Consider the following 25,419-nt stretch of genomic DNA (forward strand, 5'->3'; position numbering starts at 1 on the left):
ATTAAGATATGTTACATTTCAAAATGCATTAGGAATTTAAATTACTGCATAAAACAAACGTAAAAGATATCCATGTACTCACGACAAGCTATTTTATCAGCATTTTGAATTTCGCCGTCACTGAGACATGTCGTATTAATGATTCTCTTTGAATATCCATGGAAGCAAGTGAATTTTAAGGTACCACCTACTGGAATCACAGTACTTGCTAAATTACCGTTGACAAGTGTTATTCCTTGCGTCGAACATTCTGTTATAAGTAAAGGAAACAATGGTAAATCGTTTTCTTATCTAAAAGTATTATCGAGTAAGATTACTGTGGTTACTGTACCCATATATGCACCGTCATAGCCTGTTTAGTGATAAAACACGTTTTAGCCGAATTGTGTTTTTTTTCTGATCAAAATTACATGTATGTATTAAAAGCCTTGAAACTATACAACGGGAATTTTTATTTCGTTCGACATGTCACAGGTAACCAGTGATGCGATATGAGAATTGGTGCAATATGCTATTTCCTTGAACGTGTCACCAGCCTAGCAATGGTGTTTTGAACTTTCTGTAACTTCTGCAAGGATGGTGAATTAACACCATAAAGAAGTGCATTTCCATAATGAAGACGGAATGTAATCAGCGATCTAACCAGTGTCCTTCACGCATCTTTCGTTATAAAAGATCTAATTCAACCGATATTACGAAGTGGAAAATAACACGATTTAGTCAATGTTCTTATTTGACATTTCATGCTACGTGTGCTGTCAAAAACATTCCGAGATTTTTGACACACGAAGCGCTAGTAATTACATATCTATCAAAAGCCAGTTGATATCCTAATAATTCACTAGATTTACGTTTTGGGGTAAACATGGTAAGTACTGTCTTTTCCTGATTTAGCTTGAGTATGTTGTTTTGGATTCAATTGTCAATGTACGAAAGACACCGTTCAAGTCTGTCTGTAATGCTGTCACAGCTGTCTTACGGATTTATAACCAGGTATACCCAAGTATCATCCGCGTAGCAATGATAGGACATGCTGTGCCTCCATCAAATTTTTCCGATTGGTTTGGAAAAAACTATATAGACAAGATCCTAATACCGAACCCTGTGGAACACCAAAGTGGAGGAGGAACTCTCTGGACTATGTAGATCCAATAACAATTGGTTGACTTCTACCAGAGAAATAAGACTTTATCCATGACAGAGCCGATCCCGTGATACCAAAGCATAATCCACAGGCCTGATTAGAATACTATGGTTTATGACGTCGAATACAGCTGAGAGATCGGTCGACAGGAGATGCTTACTCCTCCTAGGTACCTGATCTCACCTGTGGTATATCCAGGGGTCTGTGTTTGCCCAACTCTCTATTTTGTATTGCTTATTGATCACCTTTCCTTATCTTTACCTGTGCAATACATGCAGGTGATATCAGTGGCTGATTTAAAGGTGGGGGGGGGGGGGGGGGGGGCAGCCGGCTCGCGCCCACCCTAAACTTTTCAAATTTGAGGTATATTTTGGTATCTTGTTTAGAAAAATGTACTAAACGATAAAAAAGGAATAATTTCTTTATTGGGAGAACTTTCCAAAAACCCTTAAAAGCGTCATTTTACTAATTTCACCTTATTAAAAATGATAGAAAATAGTACAAATTACTTAAACAGGAGACATATATCAAGCCCTATAAAATCTGTAAAATCCAGGAGCTTCCGGGGGCGATCAGGGCTTCGCCCTGGAGCCACTGGGGGCCCCAGACCTCCTGTAAAACTTATACGGTACCAATTTTGATGCACCAGATGCGCATTTCGACAAATAATGTCTCTTCAGTGATGCTCAACCGAAATGTTTGAAATCCGAAATAACTATGAAGCTTTAGAGCTAAATATAGCCAAAAACAGCAAAGTGGCGCCCCCGTAACCGCAATTCCTGGATCAGCCCTTGGATACCATGGTAAATCCGTAATAGATTCGTTTCTGTGGAGTGACAGGCAGATTTCACCTGGTCAGGAAAATGGTAAGCGTTTAGATATTCTCAGGTGGAGCTACTACTGCTTTTTCCAATATTTTAGATAGGAAAGGTAAGTTTGATACAGGATTGTAATTTTTTTTATATTCATCCTTGTCAAGTTCCTGGTCGTAATGCAAAAGGTTATTTTCAAAGATTCTCATTGGAACTCTTTTTCTACATTTATGTACATATAACTGGTTTAATATTGCTCAAATTGAACTGAACAAATTGAAAATTACTTCTCACAAACTAATAGTTCAATAAATTGAGATTTTTATGACTGAATCGTGTAACCGACACCAGGTTGTTTGCTAGAGTTTTGAATTACGACAGCCTCTACTACTACAATTTCTAATTAGTGTATAATAGTGTATAATACTCACCTGACATTACACAAAGTGCCCTGTGGTGGCCCCTCACACATCGATAATGTGCCGGACACGGATTGCTTGAACAGAAATCTGAAAACTAATACCAATGATTGAATTTTATTACTTCTTCAATGTGTGGATACATGTAGCTTAGTAGAATAATCAAGGGGCAGTTGTCGAATGTTCGTTGAAAAAAAAGATCGCGATATATTTGTCATGACACCCTCCTATAAACAGATAGCACGTACCGCTATATATTTACCTATCTGTAGAATATATATAGACTGAGGCTGTTCTTGGGACAATGATTTTGACTACAGATTACTCCGTTTACCTGATCAGGACATAGGGCTCACGCCGTGTGTGACCTGTCGACAGGGGATGTTTACTCCTCCTAGGTACCTGATCCCACCTCTGGTATGTCCAAGGGTCTGTGTTTGCCCAACTCATTATTTTGTATTCCTTATAGGAGTTATGAGATTGATCACTGTTCGTTATCTTAACCTTTCATATAAATGATTTTAAGCTTATTTTTGCTACCACATAATTAAAATATGCTTTAAAGATGCCTTTGGTCGATATTTAAAATCTTGATACTAATACACGACACTTAATGAAAACAGTTTCGGCAAGCTGTGGAGACTCTGGGAAAATTAGGTACATGAAAGTATATGGGTTCTCCCAAGTACATGTATATGCACGGAAACTCTGTTTCAGAAAGTTTCATCACTTGAAAAATTTAGGCTATCTACGTTTTTGCAACAGAAACTTACTGAAACTTAAAGTTTGCACAACATTTCAGTTACATGTAGGAGGAACATCTTGTGTACATGGTTTCAGATGTGTTTCCGCAATGTTTCGGTCGAGAATCGGTTTGATGTTTATTCTTCCTAGACACCAGATCCCACCTCTGGTGTTTCCCGCGGTTCGCGTTTGCCCAACTATCTACTTTATATTGCTTATAGGAGTTATGAAATTGTTCACTGTTCGTTATCTCCGCTTCTCCTATAAGAAATATGAAATAGAGACTTGGGCGAAAACGAGAATCACATGATGGAATCATTATGAGAAGTTGACGATGGAGAAGCTGAAATCATCCCGTTTGTCATAACGTTGAGCTGTTAGTATGCCGTTAATATCTACTTTTGATAAAATATCTACATGTAAGTTTGAAGCAGAATTTGACGACTCTGTGGTATCTCATTTCGAGTTTACAGGTTTCTAAGACTCTAACGCGCTTACACTAAACACATAATTTGAATTTCATTTTTTTGTCGAAATCTCGTCGAGACCGATCCGGAAAAATCACCAACAAAACAATTTTTTCTTCATCCCCGACCGAGCGACATCATCGGCAATGATTTGATAATGTCATATAAGTTCCGAATGACCATGCGGAAAGAATAGCTTGAGAAAACGAGCGCTTTATCTAAAACGAACGGTTTTAGATGAGAAAGTAACGGTTTGGTCTGGGAACGTAAAGGTTCTAGTCGATTGATTGATTGTATATTGTTTAATGTCCATCTCATGAATCTTTCACTCATCTGGAGACGTCTACGGGAGAGCAGAGTGGTTTATTTGGCGTAGTAGTGCGCTTCAGAGTCAGTAATTAGTCAAGATATATTTCCGGTGAAGAAACAACGGCAGATTTTTAAATTCTTTGTTTTGACTTCAGATTGCAAGAATTTGCTCGAATCGTATTGCAGATATTGCAATGGTTTTGTTATATATATATACATCTATAGATTAATGTATAAAACTTACTCTCTCGTTGTCAAGTCAAAACAAATTATAGATTTTATTCATAGTCGGATTATAAAGAATTTTAATCATCACAAGACCCCCGCGTAAGGTGTAAACTGACCAATTAGCCAATATTGTATACTCAAATTTGCCACCTCCACAATGAAGCACGTGCGATGTTCCACCTATGTTAACACCTAATTACCACAGCCACACTATCCTCCGGCAATCAACAAAAGCCAGGTAAGGTATTACACGCTTGGGTAACGGTGGGTATACGCTACCACCACTTCGAGAGATCGAGAGTGAAAAACAATGAAATGTGTTTTACGGGACCCAACTTCACTTCGAGAGATCGAACGTTCGAGCGATCGATAGTAAAGAACATGACCCACAATATGCCATTTTTGGCCTACCAAATTTGGAAAAATTAAAGAACACTTTAGAATAAATCTAAGATTATATTTTTTATCCATAACATGAGCCAAGTTGTATTGCGCAATCGTTTCCTCACACCGGATGTTTAAAGCACTCAAGTAAATGCCCAAACCTACCGCAGTTTCACGTTTTCCGGGAAAATCGCATAAATTTGCCAACTTCAGTCTATAAATTCACATGGGCCGCATTACTCACGACTCAATTTTGTAAACTAAAATTAAAATGTAAAGTTAGATTAACACTTTCCATCAAAAAAATTAACTCGTAAGCAATGCGGCCATGTCGAAAAAAAAAAAAAATAACAAAAGTGTCGTCTGGAAACGTCAGATTCCAAGGAAGTCAATACATACAACTAACACAGTTGATACGACTCAAAAAGAAACAGCAAAGAGGTGAGTTTTTATGTTCTTATATATTTTTTAAAATAAAAAAATCAATATCTAAACGAGTAAATATGAGAGTCATGGCCTATGGTAAAAAGGTACGGGGGGGGGGGGGGGACCTATCGTGTATGTTTGATTCCGAAGTCCGTTCCGATGGCTTTAAAAGTACCGATTTCCCTACCTTTTGTTACTTTAAAAATGATATTGTTCAAAACAGAATGAATGTTCGAATAAAACGTACAGTACAAACTTATTCGGCCATACGGAATACCCTAGTTAGAATAATCTGTGTCTCGGGACAGGCCCTCACCACAATCGGTGCCGTAGGACATTATCATTTTAACGATAGAACATTCTCTCTAGGAATACCCCAGTAAACATTTCAATTACACAGGCCCAGCATGTACACATGTATTACGCATGGAGATGTGCGATATATATTCAGACAGTATGATCTATCGTATGAATTTGTCCATTGGTTCTCATAATTTTTACAAATTATGTAGATCTACGTTTAATTAATATAGGCTACAGTTCAAAGTTTCTTATAAAATATTAAGTCTGTCAATCATAACTGTAAAGTTGTAGCAACGTGTTACATTAACAAATGTCCGAATATTACAGCAATGTCAAACACGGCTGTAAGCTCTATCTATTTTACATTTGCACAGTTTGAGAATTTGAACGCACAATATTCATAGATCGAACGGAGATAAAATTACCGTTTTGTTTTCAATTTCAACTATTTAAGTTCGTAAATTCATAAGTCCCTTGTATATACGTGGAAAGACACCTACAAAAACACACAGAAAGTTTGTTTTTAATGAAGTAGATCAATTTAAATACATATCAAAATATATCTTGTTAAATAATATTTGACAAAACTTGTGTTGAAATGTAGAGTATTCTCTTAATTATGTTTACGTTTTTTCGATTGAAGGGCAATAACTCTAAATGGAAAACATAGTTTACTAGTGGAGGATCCTAGTTTTTTTTCTTTCGTTTTGTTTTATATATACACACGAAAATCAAACGCTTTAATTGATTTTAGAATTTTTATTTTGTGCTATAGACAAAATTGATATTGAAAAGATATGTTTTAAATGTTAGGAAAAAAAACCCAATCTATAAAGGTGAAACGGCAACCCCCACCCCCCACCCCCCACCCCCGAAAATGTATTACAATACTACTGATAATTTTTCTATTATTTATATTATTTCATGGTTTTTGCACCAGTTTTCTTTTTGGATTAGGAAAATGGTTTACTTTTTCCTTAAAAAAGGACTTTGGAAGGGTCCATTAAACAGACCCAGGTTGGGAGATTTCAGGCTCTCATGGACTTAATTTCCGTGGAAACGAGGGGGTTATTTATATTCGGTCTTTCCTACCCCGGGATAGGAAAGACCGAATATAAATAACTTCCTCGTTTCCACAGAAATTTACATGGACTACATAATAGAAATAAATTAACCATGTATACATTGTTGTAAACCCCATACCCCCTCTATATGTCACACTGACATTAATCAACAAAACATTTGAAGATACACATTTTCAGTTTATTAGTGGGAAAAAAAATAATTCCAAGTTCTTGAATACAATTTATTAATTGATTCACCAAGCATTAATTAACAAGTTAATTGATTTATAATTAGATTTTAGGAAAAATAACCTAGGCTAATGGGTTTTAACATGAAGATAAGATTTTCATCCAACCCAAATTGTATATTTTAATTACATGTATATGACATAAATATTTCAGATATGCCAAGGAGTGGTCCCTAATTCTTTCTCTGTTTCAACTGTCCATGGAGAGTAAAACCAAAACACAGATCCAGGATTTCAAAGAAATATAGGTCAGTGATCACCACTCTGATAGGGAGGGCACCATCTGATCATGATTTTCTGTGCAATATATGCCAGAGTGTGTGTGTTGCTCCCATATTAAACAGAAGAATATCAAGTCGGTTAGGCAACAGATTCAAGACAGTCCAGCACCACCACCACCAGCAGCAGTTCTTCCAATTAGTCCCCCTTCTGTATCACTCCCATCCCCATGTACATCAAGAGGGCACACTTCATGCTGTATCTGCGAGTGACCAGGTCCAAAGTTAGTTGTAGTCCCAGTAGGAGTAAGGCATGAAATCTTCATTTCAAAAGAGGCCATCATTCCTGCCGGGGCTCGCTTCTGTACAAATCACCTACAACAAGACATAGAAGAACTTGAACCTATTGCTGACAACACCATGTTCAACAAAACAGGAGTGACATAATTAATCAAACAAGTTTTTGAGAGCTGAAGTTTTGAGAAAAGAGAAAATAAGGTTGGATTTTGACGACAGCGAAAGTCTAACAGTGAGCATCAGAATCTCCTGGGAACCCCTAAAGCTGCTTTTGAGGACTTGCTGACATATGTAAACCTGTAGAATATGGAAACTTGTGCTAGATAAAAGCTTTATAACCTTTCTACCAGTGATGTATTTGTTGACAATTAAAAGGGTATTTGATTTTAGCAGAATAATTACTTATTATGAACTACTAGTATTATCATTATGATACTTAACTGGCAAATAACAAACAACAAACATGATTTGTAAATGTTACTTCCTGTATAGATCTACATGATACTTCTATTTTGGGAACATTATCAAAATAGGCCAATTTAGATTATTTCTCATTCTGTGGCATTTACAAGCATGTATACATTACATGTAAATGCAATATAATCCAAACAATTTAAAACTACAGAGCCTTAGGATATATTCTATTTCAAATATGTATCTAGATGTAATTCTATTCAAATCTATATTAATGCCTGGAAGATTTTTAGATCACAGCTCATGAATTACGTTCTGTCAGTCAATAATGTATTGCACAAACATTTAAAAAAAAATTGTTGGTTAAAAGACCTCAGTATCTTTACATGATTAATACGTATAGGAATATACAATTATTGATCAAGATAAATACAGTAAAATTTATACAGTATCATTTCTCAAATCGTATTTTCAGAGTCAATAATATACTGACTCTGATCCCCTATATCGGTGTTGTGTTGTTATTATTTACGCTATGAAATCTACATGTACATGTAACAAAAAGATCATTTGATACTTACTATTAGGTGTCTACAGTAATTTTCCTTTAATCAGGTTTCACAGCAAATGCTCGTTGAACGTGTAATTCCGAGTAAATTCGAATTGAACATGTTTTGACGAGACGCGGTGTCAACTTATTTCGTTACCATTGCTTTCGATACTCGGTCGTTTTAATACTAAAAAAAAAAAAAATAAGAAAGAAAACAAAAAACCCCAAAACTATGGAATATGATATGAAACAGAATTGTTCCAATGATTCACTTCTTTCACCATGTAAATAAACTACATACTATATTTATTCTTCTTATTTCAGTATTTTAAAATTCAAGTAAAAATAATTTAAAAGTAAAGTTGAACAATCACGGCTTTGAACATCATTTCCAAAATATTTCTTATTTCTATTTCCCAAATTTGGTCAAAAATGCTTATTATGATCATTGAATAAGCCATTCTAGCTATTTGAGTGCATATAACTTGATAAATTCAGAGATTTATAGGTTCATGTACATTGTACATGGTCATTGGAGGTTTATTGTTGTGACGTGTATCCCGAAATGTTAATTTTTTAACATTAAATACCACAATATTCAACGTCATATTAACAAAAAAGTATAGAATATATGAAAAAAAGAAAAACATTTCTAGAAAGCCTATATCCCGAAGATTATTATATACAGAAATTATCAATTTCCCAGGCTAGGCCATTTTTCATGGTTCGTGGGTCATGTTCTTTGCTTTGTTATATAGAGAAAAAAATCGGGACCATGACTTCACTTCGAGAGACCGAGAACGTCGAGAGTTCGAAGTTCGAGCCATCGAGAGTCACCTGTACAATAAAATATTTAAGTATGAAGCAGAAATGCTGTCTGACTTATTTCATTCCAATTGTTAGGCCATTCTTTATACACTGATTATGACTACAGATTACTCCCTTAACCTTATCAATATATAGGGTTCACGGCGGGTGTGACTCCAGGGGTCCGTATCTACCCACACCTAATTTGGTATTCCTTATAGGAGTTATGAGATTGATCTCTGTTCGTTATCTTCACCTTTTCACCGCATTGAATTTCACTCGTAGGGAACAAAGTACATAATATAGGCTCATATTACACATAAAGGATGGTTTAGGCGGTTGTGCACATGCATTGATTTCGAATACTGTAGAAAAACTTATTTAAAGACAAACCTGGTTGTTCGTAATATTGTGAATGTGAATGAAATCGACGTCATTTTGTAGATCTCCTGGATAATCGTCCCCTGAGTGGGTCAACAGTTCACAAGACAATTGTTGTTTGTTGAAATTAACTGCCTTACAATCACTGTGATATGAGCACTGGTGGACACACATCTTTTCTCCGGTCAAATCAAGCGTTTTAAAACAGCTGTCTTTTAATCTTGATCCCTGTATTTTCGTCATTGAAAAGTTCCGGGCATCGGCTATTTCTAGATAACAAACTAGGAATGTCAGCAAACATGTCTTTTGGATCATTTTGAAATTTTCTTGTTCAATATCTTTGACAATTGCTTTGGCTCTGAAGTAATTATGATACACTCCTGGCTAAAAACATGTTAAAGTATTGATAATATATCAGGGAAACTCCCGAAATCAATTGCTTTTAGCTAATAACGAGAGTTTTAATTATGAATGCACAAAAAATCAAAGAAGATTAGATTATTAATATAATGAAAGAAAATTAGATAATTAATATATATTCCACTGCGTATGTTTATTCGAATTGGCGAAGGTGATCGAATTAGTCAAAGAAATTGAAAACAGGAAGCACACGCAAGTACGTGTTGGAAATATCGGATATGTATGTTTGTAAAAAGCACTCTAAAATGATCCCCATATACATTTTGTCTATCTATCTATCGATCTATCTCAGGATCATATATTGCAAATTGGTGAATAGCACAAAATACATTTCTTACATATATATATATACATATATATATATATATATATATATATATATACATGTATAAAGTCAAAAAATAAAACCCAATGCTCAAAATTTTATCTATAGCGCTTTCGCCCTGCGGGCTCGTCAGTAGATTTTTAAACAATGTAAACAAGTTCCATTATGACGTCATCCTCGTGACGTTACATGGGCAATGTTAAACATAATACAGTCATGATTGTGACGTCAGAACATTATACAATGTTAATGTTAGGCACTTTTAAAAATACAGACATATTTTAAACAGTTCAGTCTCTAACTTTTAAGTGCCTCTAAATTCCTGTACATTAAAGGAGACATTATATGTAAAATGTACATGTTAAATAACATGGAGTAAATTATTAACGGTTTAGCTTCGACTTAAACAGTTTTATGAAAACGTTTTCCTTGGCTTTGTGTAATTGTTCATTTTCCTCTCTTACTTTGTAAAATGGGAAAAATATAAAAACTGCCTTCCCCGCACGAATGAAAATGTCCGCTACAAAGTGTGTTTCTTATTGTAGGATCTCTGATCTGTTGTTTATGTACACGAACACGGTCAGCCAATTTGGTTCCTGTTTGTCCTATATAGTTTTCTCCACATGTAGGGCACGTCATAAAATGAAGTAGATTTTTAGATTTACACATCATATTTTAATTTACTTTGAAGTCCATTCCGTTTTTGAAAGTTATGGAGTGGCTGGCTTGTATAAATTGGCAAGTACCGCATCATGGATCCTCGTATTTGAAGACTGCTGGTTTTTCGGGGTTTGATGTAAATTCGGCTTTAGTGAGAATTTATTTTCAAATTTGGTGATTGACGTCTGCTGTGGAGTATATCCGTGGGCCGAATGAGGTCATTTATTGTCTCTGATTGTTGAAGAATAGGGAATAACTGCTTGGCTGTTTTGAATATGTTGTGATTTCTCGGTTTGTGTGTAAGAACGAACGGAATTTTGTTGTTGGTTTCTTCATGTTGTTTAGTAGTTCGCAATTCTGTGATGGGAGTTTCTTTAGCCTTTTGTATAGCTGTTTCAATTAATTTTGGTGGATATTTCTGTCTGCATAAAAATGTCTTAAGTTCAGATAATCTTGTATTTCTGCGATCCTCATCTATTACTATTGTGCAAATTCTCCGGGCCATGTTAAAAGGGATGTTTCGTTTGGTGTGAGATGGATGCCATGAGATAAACATCAAATATTGATAGGAATCTGTATTCTTGTAGTAGAGATCTGTTATGATTTTCACCCCCTCCTTTACAATCAGGATGTCTAAAAATGGTAATTCATTTTCGTTAATTTCCATTGTAAATCGTATGTTATTGTGTAGGTGATTCAGCATGTTGTGGAAGTGTTGTAGATCTTGTAAAGATTTGGTCCAAAAAATAAAGCAATCATTCAAATAGCGTTTCTAGTTTTTCTCAATATACAGGCCAAATTCTTCTCCAAAAACTGATTTGCATTCTGTTTCAATATACAATCTACAAACGTTTTTACAACGCAGACTACATGTTTTTTGGTATTTAGGCTTGCCAATCAATGTTAAAAGCGGAGTGAATTAGGACATGCCCAATTCGTCCAAATAGCTCATCCAAAATCCTCATCAAAGACATTCAATATCAAAGCCTCGGGAGATCCAATTATCGAAAACTACTTCAACCACTTTAATGTACGCACATCTAAATATATATTGGAAAAAGGATTATATAAAGAATAATTGAGGACTGGAGATGAAACGCAGGCTCGACGTTCAATAGGAGATACAAATTCAATAAAACATATTGTAGTCATAGACGATATCTTTTAAGTGATATATGTAGTTCATTATTGTACCACCATATTCGATCCACATATTGTCTTCGCGAATTCATGAATATGGATTGGCAAAAACAAAACGAGTCAAATTGATGTAAAACATGCATGAAAATGGCAAATTATATTGATAATTATGACTTTAAAACAATTTTGGGTGTATGTATAATGAGCTTTAACATATTTTGTAATTAATTACCATCAACTTACATGTACACAAGGATACACTGTAAGTGTTTGACATGAAACGCATATGAAATTTGCATGAATGCCATGCATATATTTTGCATGGGAAGAAACTGATAAGTAAGACGCATGGAATTCGCATGAAATATTCACAGGTTTACATGTACCTGATCAAGATATAGGGCTCACAGCTGGTGTGACCGGTCGACAGGGGATGCTTACTCCTCCAAGACACCTGATCCCGCCTCTGGTATATCCAGGGGTCCATGTTTGCCCAACTCTCTATTTTGTAATGCTTACAGGAGTTATAAGATTGATCACTGTTCGATATCTTCACCTTTCATTACAGGAGTTATGAGATTGATCACTCTTCGATATCTTCACCTATCAGGAGAAAAAATAGTTTGTTGTGGCAACATTTGGACGACGTTTTATCGGTAAACGTTACCAATTTTCATTCAAATATAGATTCAATTAATCCCAATGAACTTGAAATAAAAGATATATGTTCCTTCATGAATATACACAATAACGAAACAATACTGGCTGACACGTCGCCCAGTATAAAAAGGGTGTCACTCTGTGGAGTCTATAAGGGACACTGGCTCCTACAGATCGGTTGGTGTCCCTCGGATTATCCTTCGAGATATCAAAGATTTGTCTTATGTACAGTCGTCAGATTGTCAGCTTTGGTACAGAAACCAAAATTTTTATACCCAAATTAAATACTGTTGTGTTCCTTTAAGATATATTTTTGATAATTCCTTTTTAGACCTCATGTGTTCAACCTCAAAATGTTCTGCAAAAAATTGCAAAACTTGTCATATACTGATCACTAGTAATTCATTTAATAGTAATCTCACTGGAAGTAGTTTCTGTACCAAAACATTTGATAATTTGACTTTGTCTACGCCATTAAGTGTAACCTGCGTAGCTTACTTTATGTGGGAGAAACCAAGGATTCACTTATTAAAAGAATATCGGGGCACATATTTCAAATTAATAATGGTGGTAACCAACTTCTTTACAAGCATTTTAATGCACCGGACCACTCCATCTTGTCCATGAGGGTAAGGATATTGGAAAAAATTACCATCACACAAACAATCCAACATTAAGCACGCCTTTTCGTAGACAACGAGAAGATCACTTGATCAGGACCATAGGCACTACATTTCCATGCAAGGTGAAGATAACGAACAGTGACGCAATGATAATGTATATGATGTGGGAAATTTGACTAGTCCACAAGGATATAACGTGAATGTGATGGGACTCTTTCCCAATAACCAAAGATGGAAACGCAGTCATGGACATCGTTCATATAAAAGACTAAGTATAAATGATGTCACGTTTGATTCACTTTTGTCCTACGTCAACAGACAATTAGGTCCACATCATATTCGTACAAAACTTTACTCTGTTCCATTGGGAGTTTTATACACGTTATTTGAAGAAGTTATGGCTAGTCTATACTTGGATTTTTCAACACCTGAATAGAGACTGAACTCTATGATTATGGATGTTGCCTACCACAGGCTCTATAAACCAACACGGACCATGGATGATATTCCTTCCAAATCATGCCGTCAGTTCCTTAAGCTCAAATTTACAAACAAAGGAATAGATGCCGTCAACATAAGCAACATTCTTCGTCATAAAAGGGTTCAGTCGTGTATTCCAACTTATTTCAAGTTTAAGTCTACACCCTGTATTTCCTACAGCTATACTTTTACTATTGCATCCAAACTTTTTAATTATAAACAAACTTTGCAGTGCTTAGATATAGACCATCTTATACGTAATCCACCAACATGTTCTTGTTCTTCATCTTCTTTCAACTATAGTCCAGCTGGACATGACATTACTGGTGATGTTGATATAGTTGATAATGGGGACCTCAAATCACTTATTCTTAAAGGTCCTAAATACAGAGAACCTCGGTCTTTTAATTGGCGACAGAACTTCATCTCTATTATGAGTTCTGTCGAAGATTATGCCAGACGATGGGCTAAATATGAAAAAGAAGAACTTGATATATTGTCAGAATGGGCTAAAAGCATAAGAGGGATATTAAAATCCCGCATTAGACACATGAAAACAAAAGTACGTACCATTTATCCTTCTGTGTTTAGTAAACCAGAAGTGATAAAAAAAATTAGATAGGTTACATGAGGAACATGTTTTGGTTCCAGCTGACAAAGCTAGTAACAACATTGTCTTTGTTTGTAAGGCTCATTATTACAACTGTATTTTAAACGAACTTGGCATTAATTCCACTTTTGGTAATCATACCTATACTCCAACTGCCCTTTCAAAAGATGAAATTCTTCAAAATCATGCTTCAGTTTTAGACACATTTAATATTCCAGTCAATGGGTCGAATGAATATGAGGTACCGTACCTATACTGGATTCCTAAACTACACAAAAACCCTTACAAACAAAGATACATTGCTGGATCCAGTAAGTGCTCTACCAAGCCCCTATCTTTGCTCCTCACGAAAATGTTAACAGCTGTGAAGGAGAAACTTCAAACTTACTGTGCAACTACATATGCCAGAAGTGGTGTTAATCAAATGTGGATTCTAAAAAATTCTAAAGAACTTTTAGTAAACTTGAAATTACAGAATTTTCCCCAAATAGCATTAAAACCTATGACTTTTCAACACTATATATATAAAGACTAGACTTTTTGACATCATAGACAGTTGCTTCTTCAACAAAAACGGAAAACGGAAATATTCTTATCTAGTGATCAGTCATTCAAAAACTTACTTTGTTAAACACCACTCTGATTCCACGCACAAGTACTCTGAAGTTGAAATAAAAAATATGCTAGAGTTCCTCATTGACAATGTCTTTGTGGTCTTTGGTGATCAGGTCTTCCAAGAGTCTGTTGGAATTCCCATGGGCACGAATTGTGCTCCTTTAATAGCTGACCTGTTTTTATATTCATATGAAGCAGATTTTATTCAAAAACTTCTACGTGAGAAGAAAAAATCTCTCGCTGTGACCTTCAATTCGACTTTTAGATATATCGATGACGTTTTGTCTATTAACAATGATAGCTTTCATTCATATGTCGATTTGATATATCCCTGTGAGCTCGAAATAAAGGACACCACAGAGTCGTCCACTTCTGCTTCATACTTATATATTTTATTGAAAGTAGACATTAACGGCAAACTGACAAATCAACTATATGACAAACAGGATGATTTCAGCTTCTCCATTGTCAGCTTCCCATATTTGTGTAGCAATATTCCATTATCACCTGCATATGGTGTTTATATATCTGAACTGATTCGATATGCAAGAACTTGTTCTGGGTATAGTCAGTTTTTAAATCGAGGTAAGCTACTGACAAACAAGTTGATGGTACAGGGATTTCAACAGTCTCGATTGAAGTCAACATTTCGCAAATTCTATGGTCGTTATAACGATCTAGTTCGTCAATACAACCTCACATTGGGTCAAATGCTGTCTGACGTGTTTCATACCGATTGTTAAGCCGTTCTTGGTACACTGATTTTGACTGCGGATAACTCCGTTTACCTGATCAGGATATAGGGCTCACGGCGGGTGTGACCGGTCAACAGGGGATGCTTACTCCTCCTAGGCACCTGATCCCACCTCTGGTGTGTCCAGGGGTCCGTGTTTGCCCAACTATCTATTTTGTATTGCTTGTAGGAGTTATGAGATTGATCACTGTTCGTTATCTTCACCTTGCATTCATACATACACTGACCCCAGTCATTAAGATTCAGAGCTCTTCACATGATTGCATTACACCAAAGACAGCTGACTTATGACAACTGAACCACTCTATCATCCACACCGTATGCTAGATTATTTGTATTTTTTCTAAATGTAAAACTTATACAGTACCAATTTTGATGCACCAGATGCGCATTTCGACAAATAACGTCTCTTCAGTGATGCTCAACCGAAATGTTTGAAATCTGAAATAACTTTGAAGTTTTAGAGCTAAATATAGCCAAAAACAGCGTGCCAAAAAAGTGGAGCCAAATTCGTCCAAGGATAAGAGCTATGCATGAGGGAGATAATCCTTAATTTTGAAATGAATTTCTAAATTTTATAACAGCAATTAAATATACATCCGTATTTTCAAGCTAGTAACGAAGTACTTAGCAACTGGGCTGTGGAGACCCTCAGGGACTAACAGTCCACCAGCAGAGGCCTCGACCCAGGGGTGATAATGTAAAACTTATACGGTACCAATTTTGATGCACCAGATGCGCATTTCGACAAATAATGTCTCTTCAGTGATGCTCAACCGAAATGTTTAAATGATATCCTTTATTGTCTAAATACATTACTTTGCATATTTAGTTTTCTTCTTTAACCAGGTTTAGAGGTTAAGTTGTATTGCATTAAGATCGTCATCAGTGGTACAGTAATTTCCAAACAATTAACTGTGACCCAACAATCTCCTAAACATTTAAACAAAAGTATCATTAACACCTTCATTTGAGCAAGTATTTCATGATTTATTATTAAAAAATGTAACAAGTCTAGAAAACAATTTCACACAAGATAAATGTCTTGAAGATATCACAGATATAAAGATGACGGGATTTCAGAAGTTTCATATCAATTATGCTTGATGGAAGTAATTGGGACCAAGCATCATATATTTGATGGACGGCAATGTAATTTTCATCATCAAACACTTCTCGTCTTTGAAGATACCGTGGAATTCTTATACTTCATGGGGCCAAGTATTCTTGGATGACTTGATTAGCTCCATGAAATACAAGACTTGTCAATGTACATAACCCATATAGATGAAATTACACACCTACAAAATTATAAACTCGTGGCAAGGCACAAATGGTTGCCACAAATTACAATGCTTCCATTGTATTATTGGCTAATCTTCATAAACCAGACGGTCTGAATCGTCTTTGACTCTAATACACCAAGTAATCTGATAAAACAGTAGCGTGTTAGTCTCTTAGTTTTCTGAGCAATTCAATAATATTTTATAAAAATAAACCTTTTCATGACATCTGTAAAAACAAACTATGTGGGAATCAATTCTATATTTATGACGAATCAAATAATTTGTAACATTTACGTTATGTTTACGGTTGATACAAATCAAATTTATTTCATACCTACACAAGAGGGAACGAACAAGAACATAATACCATGTGACGTGAGACCAATTACCAAGCAAGTAAAAAATGAAATGCAGATTGCATGTAGCATTCTATAGCATGCTATAGCTAGAGGAAGATTGGCCAAAGAGTAATACCTGTTTAATATATTCGCAATAGCTCATAAAGTTTCATTCTGAAAATTTTGAACATATTGAGCTTTGGCTATTTGTTTTGTTTTACATTTCATCTGGGCATAACTTTCAAACCATCCCTAATTGTGCAGTAGACATGAAAAGTAAAATATTTAAATATATGTACTCTGAATTCGCCTCAAGTGTAAAAGACAATCTCATCATACATAGAGAACCATGGCATTCGTGGACGGATTATCAACAAATAAGTTTTCATACCTACATTTATATTAAATGCATAACATTACAAAGCTGTTCTATCATATAAGAAAAAGAGAAAGGTTGTATAATATAATGGGTGATTTTGGTTCATTATTTCTAGAGGAATAAATATATACATTCATTTTGTTAGTGCATTTAGAAACAATCTTTTTCATTAAATCTGTAGTTTGGGTCTTACTGTTGACATAATGCAATGTATTTGTAATAAATTTTTGCACATTAACCATAAATAGAATTATCAACAGAGGCCCATGGACCACAGTGCTCACCTAAATTGTCTTGGTGCTGCTGTTTTTCAGAGGATGAATTTGAAAGATTCTTACCCCTGGGTCTAGAATTGGAAGACAGAATGAATCCTTTTATTTCTGGGATGTTTCCATATAATTTTGATGTTTCCCTGATTATAATGTACTCTCTGCAGCCATAGTTTGAAAAACAAACATGACTCTATACTGTTTGTGGGTGCATATTAATATGACTAAAAATGATTGACCCTATTATTTTTAGGAGAACATTTTAAAAGATTTTTACTATATATCCCAATGTAAAACTTATACGATACCAATTTTGATGCATCAGATGCGCATTTCGACAAATAATGTATCTTCAGTGATTCTCAACCGAAATGTTTGAAATCCGAAATAACAATGAAGTTTTAGAGCTATTACAGTTAAAAACAGTGTGCTAAAAAAGTGGAGTCAAATTCATCTAAGGATAAGAGCTATGCGTGAGGGAGATAATCCTTAATTTTGAAATTAATTTCTAAATTTTATAACAGCAATTAAATATACATCCGTATTTGCAAGCTAGTAACGAAGTACTTAGCTACTGGGCTGTAGAGACCCTCGGAAACTAAAACTTAAATTTCCTATTGTAGTCCCACCCTAACCCGAAGGGAGTAGACTATTTATTTGGAAAAACTTGGATTTTCACTATGTCAGAGAGTTATATCTTTTCTGCTTGGTGGTTGTGAAATAAGATTTTTACATGACATCCACCCTAGTTTTTGCCGTGTCTTGATTATCTCGTCTTGAAAGGAGGAAACATGAATCCCTTTCATCCATGGCTACATGCGAATTTAGTTCAAATTGACCTAGGGGTTCTGGAAATAAGAAGTTGTGGAAAGTTTACAATGACGACAAGGGCGACAGACAATGAACAAATTTCAATCAGAAAACCTCACTTGAACCTTTGGCCCAGGTAAAGTAAAATGTATAAATGAGGTTTCTCACTAATTCTAAAATTAAATTACCTGAGATAATATTAATCTCTGTACCGATGTTTCGACATATTTTTGTGTGAATACAATTGTCACCCCTCCCCTAAAAATAATTTCCATGTGTATAATCCAAGTACATTGATTTCCTAACAGTCTTAATCATGCATGATAGAAATCCATCTTTAGATATAAGATTTTTTTTCTCATTGGAAAATCACTATGCTGGTAGGATGATGGAGCCTTGTATATCCTCGTAGTCCCCACCCGCTGCTATGGCACGGACAATCATGTAGACCTTAAGTCGCGAAGTGCTGGTAACAGATCCTGGCATGCTGAATGTAATACTGGTAGCACGTGTCTCCTGCCACTGAATGATGTTACTACCGCCTAATGAGGTCCCAGCTGACACTTCAAATCGCAAAGGATGCTGGGAGCTAAATATTCCATCCCACGACACAACAAATTCCTTGTTACTATTATGCCATGTAACAGATAGTTGTTTGGATGCTAGAAAGTGAGAAACGTACAATGTACATGCATATTAAAACATACACGGAGATTGTTGATTGCATCACAAGAGAAAATAACTATAAAATAACTATTAAATGTTTTAGAAAATAAACTTAATACATTTTGCTTTTGTTTTAAATTGAGTTACTTTCAGTCATACATGTGACAAAAAAATATGATACAGAAAAAGTGAAGATAACGAACAGTGATCAATCTTATATCTCCTATAAAGAATACAAAAATAGAGAACTGGGCATGTACGGACCCCTGGATATACCAGAGGTAGAATCAGGTGCCTAGGAGGAGTGAGCATCCCCTTGTTGACCGGTCACACCCGCCATGAGCCCTATATCTTGATCAGGTAAGCGGAAAAATCCGCAGTCATAATCAGTGTTCCAAGAACGACCTAACAATTGGTATGAAACACGTCATACAGACTTTGACCCAATGACAGGTTGTATTGACAAACTATATTGTTATAATGATCATCGAAGTTGCGAAATGCTGACTTTAAACGATAGTTTTAAACCCTCTGTAACATCAACTTGTTTTCCAGTGAGCTATCTCAATTTAAAAATTGATCATACACAGAACACGCTCTTGCATATCGAATCAGTTAAGAGATATAAACACCGAATGCAGGTGATAATGGAATATTGCTGCATAAGTATGGGACGGTGACGATAAAGAAGCTGGAATCAACCCGTTTTTCATAAAGTTGAGTTGATAGTTTGCAATTAATGTATATCTTCAATAAAATATCTAAGCGAGAAGCAGACGTGGACGACTCTGTGGTGTCTTTCATTTCAAATTCACTTGAATAATTTATCGATTGAACATATGAACGAAAATGATTATTGTTAATAGATAAAACTTCGTCTATATATCTAAATGTCGGGTTGAAGGCAAGGGATTTTTTCTTGTAGAAGCTTTTGAATGAATTCTACCTCATAAGAATATAGAAATAGGTCAGTTAACAAAGGAACACAATTAGTGTCCATGGAAATTCTATCTGACAGATGGAATTTTTAATAATCCATTATTGTAAGATTTGTACTTGCCATCTTTGACTGGCTTAGCAGTGTCTACAGTAAGGTTGTAGAGGAGAGGCCTGCTTCGCTCTAAGAGTTTGTTGATGGCTTGAAGAGTAACGTTTACTTCTCCAGTACCCAGATCCACATTTCCCACACTAGCGAAAACCACCTCTTGTGAATCAGACAATAAGAGCCCTTCGTCATCCAAATTGTACTTGTTGCTCTTTACAGAAATCTATAAAGTAATAAAATTAGTAATGTGGTGTGAGGAACATCATGAATTAAATCATATGACTGTGTAGCTGTAGTGCTCTAGAGATAGAATTGAGAAGGTCAATGTAAACAATTTACATAGCAATCAAAGAAAAGCTGTGCACAACTCCAAACGCAAGTAAGTACACCTTGTGTGTGGTAGATATAGATGCAATGCTTGTCCTGAAATCTCAATATGAATATGATCCGGATACTGGGAACATTGAGATAATTAAGGAGAGCTTGTCGAATGCGTTTATGCAAAAATTACCACATGTTGAAATTCACTTGTTTTTGGCTATATTTAGCTCTAAAACTTCATAGTTATTTCGGATTTCAAACATTTCGGTTGAGCATCACTGAAGAAACATTATTTGTCGAAATGCGCATCTGGTGCATCAAAATTGGTACCGTATAAGTTTTACATTAAACCAAAATCAAAGATTAGACATTTATTACTTTTATTACGTATCTGGTGCATCAAAATATGTACCGTATAAGTTTTATATTTACATCATTAGTATTTTTTATATCCCTATGCTTGAGATAAAAATTATTAGTATACAAGCGCTCCAAATGACGTCATTTGATACATATTCTAATCAGTGGTATTTAATAAAATAAACACATTAACTTTAACGTATTGATGTCTCAAATTGGTCAATTGTGTATCAAAAAACAAACATTCTTGGACTAGACTGTTTCACCAAGTGCATCTGTTTATTTTCAATTACACTCATTTCCCCATGAGATAAAGGTGTGTGATCCATGAGAGACGGGATAGCAATACCTATTTTGTCATCACAGTCAAAACCTCGCAAAATGCAAATGATTTATGTATGCATACCTTTGAAATGCAACACCAGAAATAAGGTGAGGATGAAGCCATTCGAGGTCAAAAAAAAAGATAAAAATGAAAAATTATGAAGCAAGAGGCCCATGGTCTCGAAACTTTACCAAAGTAAATGTGGTGGAACTGTTCTTCATAGGAATCTTTTGAATATATTTCACCCTCTTTACTCTAAATGGCCCATGGGAACGTGTGACCACATACTGTGAATCCAACCTAGTGAAGACTTAACTGAACTAGGGATGCTTGAATGAAATATTACAAATATGACCTTGCTGTTTTGAAGAACAAGATTTTTCTAAAAAGATTTGATCACCTATATTCATATACTATGTTCAATTGGATCCCAAATTTTAGCCGCATCTTATCCGCAGGGTACATAATTTAAAAATAATGAAAACGTTGATGTCATTAGTGTGACCCTGCTACGCTTAAAAAGGTTTTTAAACATCCTTTATATACTGGCATGTGAAACTTTGAATCCCTATTTTAGCCTCATCATACCTCCAAGGGCCAAGCCCGTGGAGATTAGGGTTAGAATAGGTCCTAAGCACCCCTTGCTTGTCGTAAGAGGCTACTGAATGGGGTGTCCTTTGGATGAGACAACAAAAAACCGAGGACCCGTGTCACGGCAATCAATCCAAGGACCATGAAGAGTAGCAGTAGAAGATTCGCTTCGTAACCGGGAAGTCGTGAGTACGAGCTCCGTACGTGTCATGACCGCATCAAACCTAAGACATAAATATAGGTAGGTGATTGCCCCTTCGCAAAACACGCCGCATTTAGATGTAAGAATCACAGCTCTTTCGGATATGACCTTAAAAACGGAGGTCCCGTGTCGCGGCAGGCGTTGGTACGTTAAAGAACCCTCACTGCTACCACCTTCAGCGGTAAGGATGGGTCTAAATGTGTGGTACTTCACCTACAGCTGGAGGAGTCTCAAAAGAGTGAAAAAGTCTCGACAGGACGTAAAACAAACATTCAACAATCCAAGGGTCATACTTTAATATGAATTTGTACTACAATGGAATAAATGCATATTAATATTACTTATCATGGCCAGTGGTTCTTGGGAATACTTTTAGATAAATTTTATATATGTTTTCACATAAAATTTTAATCCCTTATTGTGGCCCCACGCATCTAAACTACTTGAAAATCTCCAAAATCCCCCGTATATCCCCTGTAACATTTTTGAATCCATATTGTATCCCAAACAAACCCCAGAGTCGAAAAGACATTTTAAAGAGAGGTATTTCCTATGTATTGTCATGTAAAAATCAAATTTCCTTTTGTTACCTTACTTTATCCTCCTGGAGCCATGTTTCGAATAAAATCAGCGCTACCTGAAGATGCTTGCCTATCAACATGACTAATCATAGCTTACCTGTTCATGAGAATATTTAAAAAAGATTTAAAACATACAAATCCCTCTATAAAACTTTAGTCCCACACTGTGCACCCACCCTACATATACCTACGAGGGCCACAAATTCACCAAACGTCAATCTGCACATCCTGAGGATGCTTCCATATTGATTTGATTAATCATGCCCCTGCTACTCTTGAAAAAAAAGCTGGTTACGTTTTTCCTATTTCCATATAAAAGTTTGTTCCCCATTGCGGTCCCAGTCTCATCCCCTTCCGTCTTGTTTTGAACAATCTACACTACCTGAGAATGTTTTTATATCAATGCCACTAATCAATCATGATTAAGAACTGCTTTCTTAAGTTTTGTTAAGAGTTTTAGTATTCATTCCCATACATGACTTTCATATCATATTGTACCCTAATACCATGATTTGTACCAACGTAAATCTTCATTACATGTATATCAGAAAGTTTATTTAATAAGTTTTATCCTTTTTTCTTCTTTTATTCTTGAAAAAAAAGAAGAGATTTTGAAATGGTCTCAATCTATATTTGTCTTTTCTGGATTATTTTCTCTTAGAAGGCTCTTGAAACTTAAATCCTTCTCACCAAATATAAGTGAAAAATGCTCGAAAGGACGTAAAACAATCCATCAACAAACCAAAGGGTACTCTGTGTCAAGTTAACGTTGGATTGATATTGGCCATGCGGTTCTAGAGACGAATATACAATTGTGGAATTGACACCCTTTCACTGTCTTATAATGAAATTAATTTTATGTCACTTATAAGTAGCTGTTGTGGTGAAACAGGTTTGAAAAGTTTTCCACAGCAACCTAACCAAACCTTACTTTGTACTGCTGTACACCAATCTTGTCCTCCACTCCACTCCAAACAATCCTTAGATTGTTAGTAACACTCTGATAGAAGTCCAGGGCCGGGTACTCTGTTACAGACAATGGCAGTGTCCTTACAACAGCGGAGGCCATGGAAGGTGGCTGATCATAAATTGTCACGCCATCAGAAGATGCACTGGCTAGAAGTCCCGCCTTATTCTCACACTGTATTGTTGAGTACACCGTCTTTCCCTGAAGTATGCTTGCATCAAAATCTTTGAAAGCCCTTCTGTCTCCAATCTTAATTTTCTCAAAACTCTGAACTTCAATGCCTTTTGGTTGATATCCTAAAATACATAATAATTATTTTCATTCCAGGTTTTAGATGAAAAGAGAACGATCTGGCCCGGGAATGGAAAAATTTGGCTTCGGAGAGTACTACAGTATCTAAACGGGATGGTTTGGTGTGGGGACCGAACGATTCTAGTCGAGAACGGAACGATTCATTTGGTTTAGTAACATGCCTCAAGGTCTGGACAATTACTCCAGTCAATTAGATAATTTTATGATATTTTATCACATACATGGATATGTTTTTTTGTGTTTGTTTTTACTTTCATTATATTTGATTTCCATCTTATTTCATTTGTATTTTCTATAGCTATTTAGATATATTTGGAGCATATGGACGTTAGCATTTACTAATAGTAAAATTTCATTCTCGGCAAGGCAAAGTCGAGATGGGTATTACATTCGCTAACCATGTATCAGCACGTATCTGCTCAATACATGACTATATAACGACTTTACCCCACCAATAATCACCCAATACATGGCTATACAATGTATAACCACTTAACCCCACCAATAATCACCCATGCTTCTTTTTTCCTATCTTATCTGCGTCTAATGATACAAAGCATTTCGACATTTTGATGCATAACGACTATAACTCATGACATCATAATAGGAGCTGGTTGTGTACGTTATGATATGAGCTGATTGTATACGTTCTAGTGACGGAGTGTAAGAAATTTGCATTATGATGACACTGATGATGGATGCGCTTGATTAATTTACATCAATGTGCTCACGCTGTAGTCGATTCACACCTTTTAATCAAGTGCAATTTGGTTTAGTATGATTTATTCAATATGGAGGATGAAACCCCAACAGCAGCTGAGGAGATCTTTTATTGAAGCAGATCTTTTGTTTCTTGTTTTAAGTATTTTGTTCATGATTTTAATGCAAATAAAGTACAAAAATTATTATACATATCCTATAATTGTCTAGAATTTAAGATGTCTTTATAAGTGTAATTTAATGTGCATTTTGAAAAAAATAAAAGTCATCATTTTGCTGATATTTCGGTCCCAAAGTTATTTTTGATATCAAAAGTTTTCATTCTTTAAAACATATTTTACACTCTTGTAAATGACAAAACACAATACAATGTGATTATCTTTTTATATACTTTACAGTTAGCAAAGTACGGAGATAGATATATGAAAATTTTCAGCATCATGTTTTTCAGCAATACATAATTTTTATTTGCATTTATCAACACATGTCCAGTAGAGGATGAAGACGATCTACACCAAAACGTGTACACTTTTGCACTTTATAACGGAATATTGTACATATTTGATCGGTGTGGACAAACTAATCGTGCCCGGTGAATGCTTTCAAATGTCTGACATAAAGCAAACATTAAACAGCATTTTAGTCAGAAACTATCAGAGATGAGGTAATACCTGTACCAACTGCACAATTCTTTTCCAATATCCTAATTTCTGAACAAGCGAATAATATAATATCTACAATATAT

The 25,419-nt window shown here is 35.4% G+C and overlaps 1 protein-coding gene and 1 long non-coding RNA gene across 2 annotated transcripts in view; both read right to left on the minus strand.

The window, feature by feature from the left end:
- Window positions 1-6,477: 6,477 nt before the first annotated feature.
- LOC125672447 (uncharacterized) lies at window positions 6,478-8,752 on the minus strand. The gene is made up of 2 exons (XR_007368995.2): window positions 8,059-8,752; window positions 6,478-7,141 (listed from the first exon to the last, which is right to left on the minus strand). It is a non-coding gene; the product is annotated as an uncharacterized LOC125672447 (long non-coding RNA).
- A 7,719-nt stretch (window positions 8,753-16,471) lies between these two features.
- The window catches only part of LOC125645682 (uncharacterized), an 87,823-nt gene continuing 78,875 nt past the window's right edge, over window positions 16,472-25,419 (minus strand). The window contains exons 51-53 of the mRNA XM_056141852.1: window positions 23,607-23,938; window positions 20,311-20,518; window positions 16,472-19,246 (exon numbers count right to left, since the gene is read on the minus strand). Coding sequence (XP_055997827.1) covers window positions 18,957-19,246; window positions 20,311-20,518; window positions 23,607-23,938 — 830 coding nt within the window. The 3' untranslated portion in view covers window positions 16,472-18,956. The remainder of the gene's footprint in view (window positions 19,247-20,310; window positions 20,519-23,606; window positions 23,939-25,419) is intronic.

Source organism: Ostrea edulis, chromosome 6 (assembly GCF_947568905.1).
Source record: "Ostrea edulis chromosome 6, xbOstEdul1.1, whole genome shotgun sequence".
In the NCBI taxonomy this organism is placed as follows: Eukaryota; Metazoa; Mollusca; class Bivalvia; order Ostreida; family Ostreidae; genus Ostrea; species Ostrea edulis.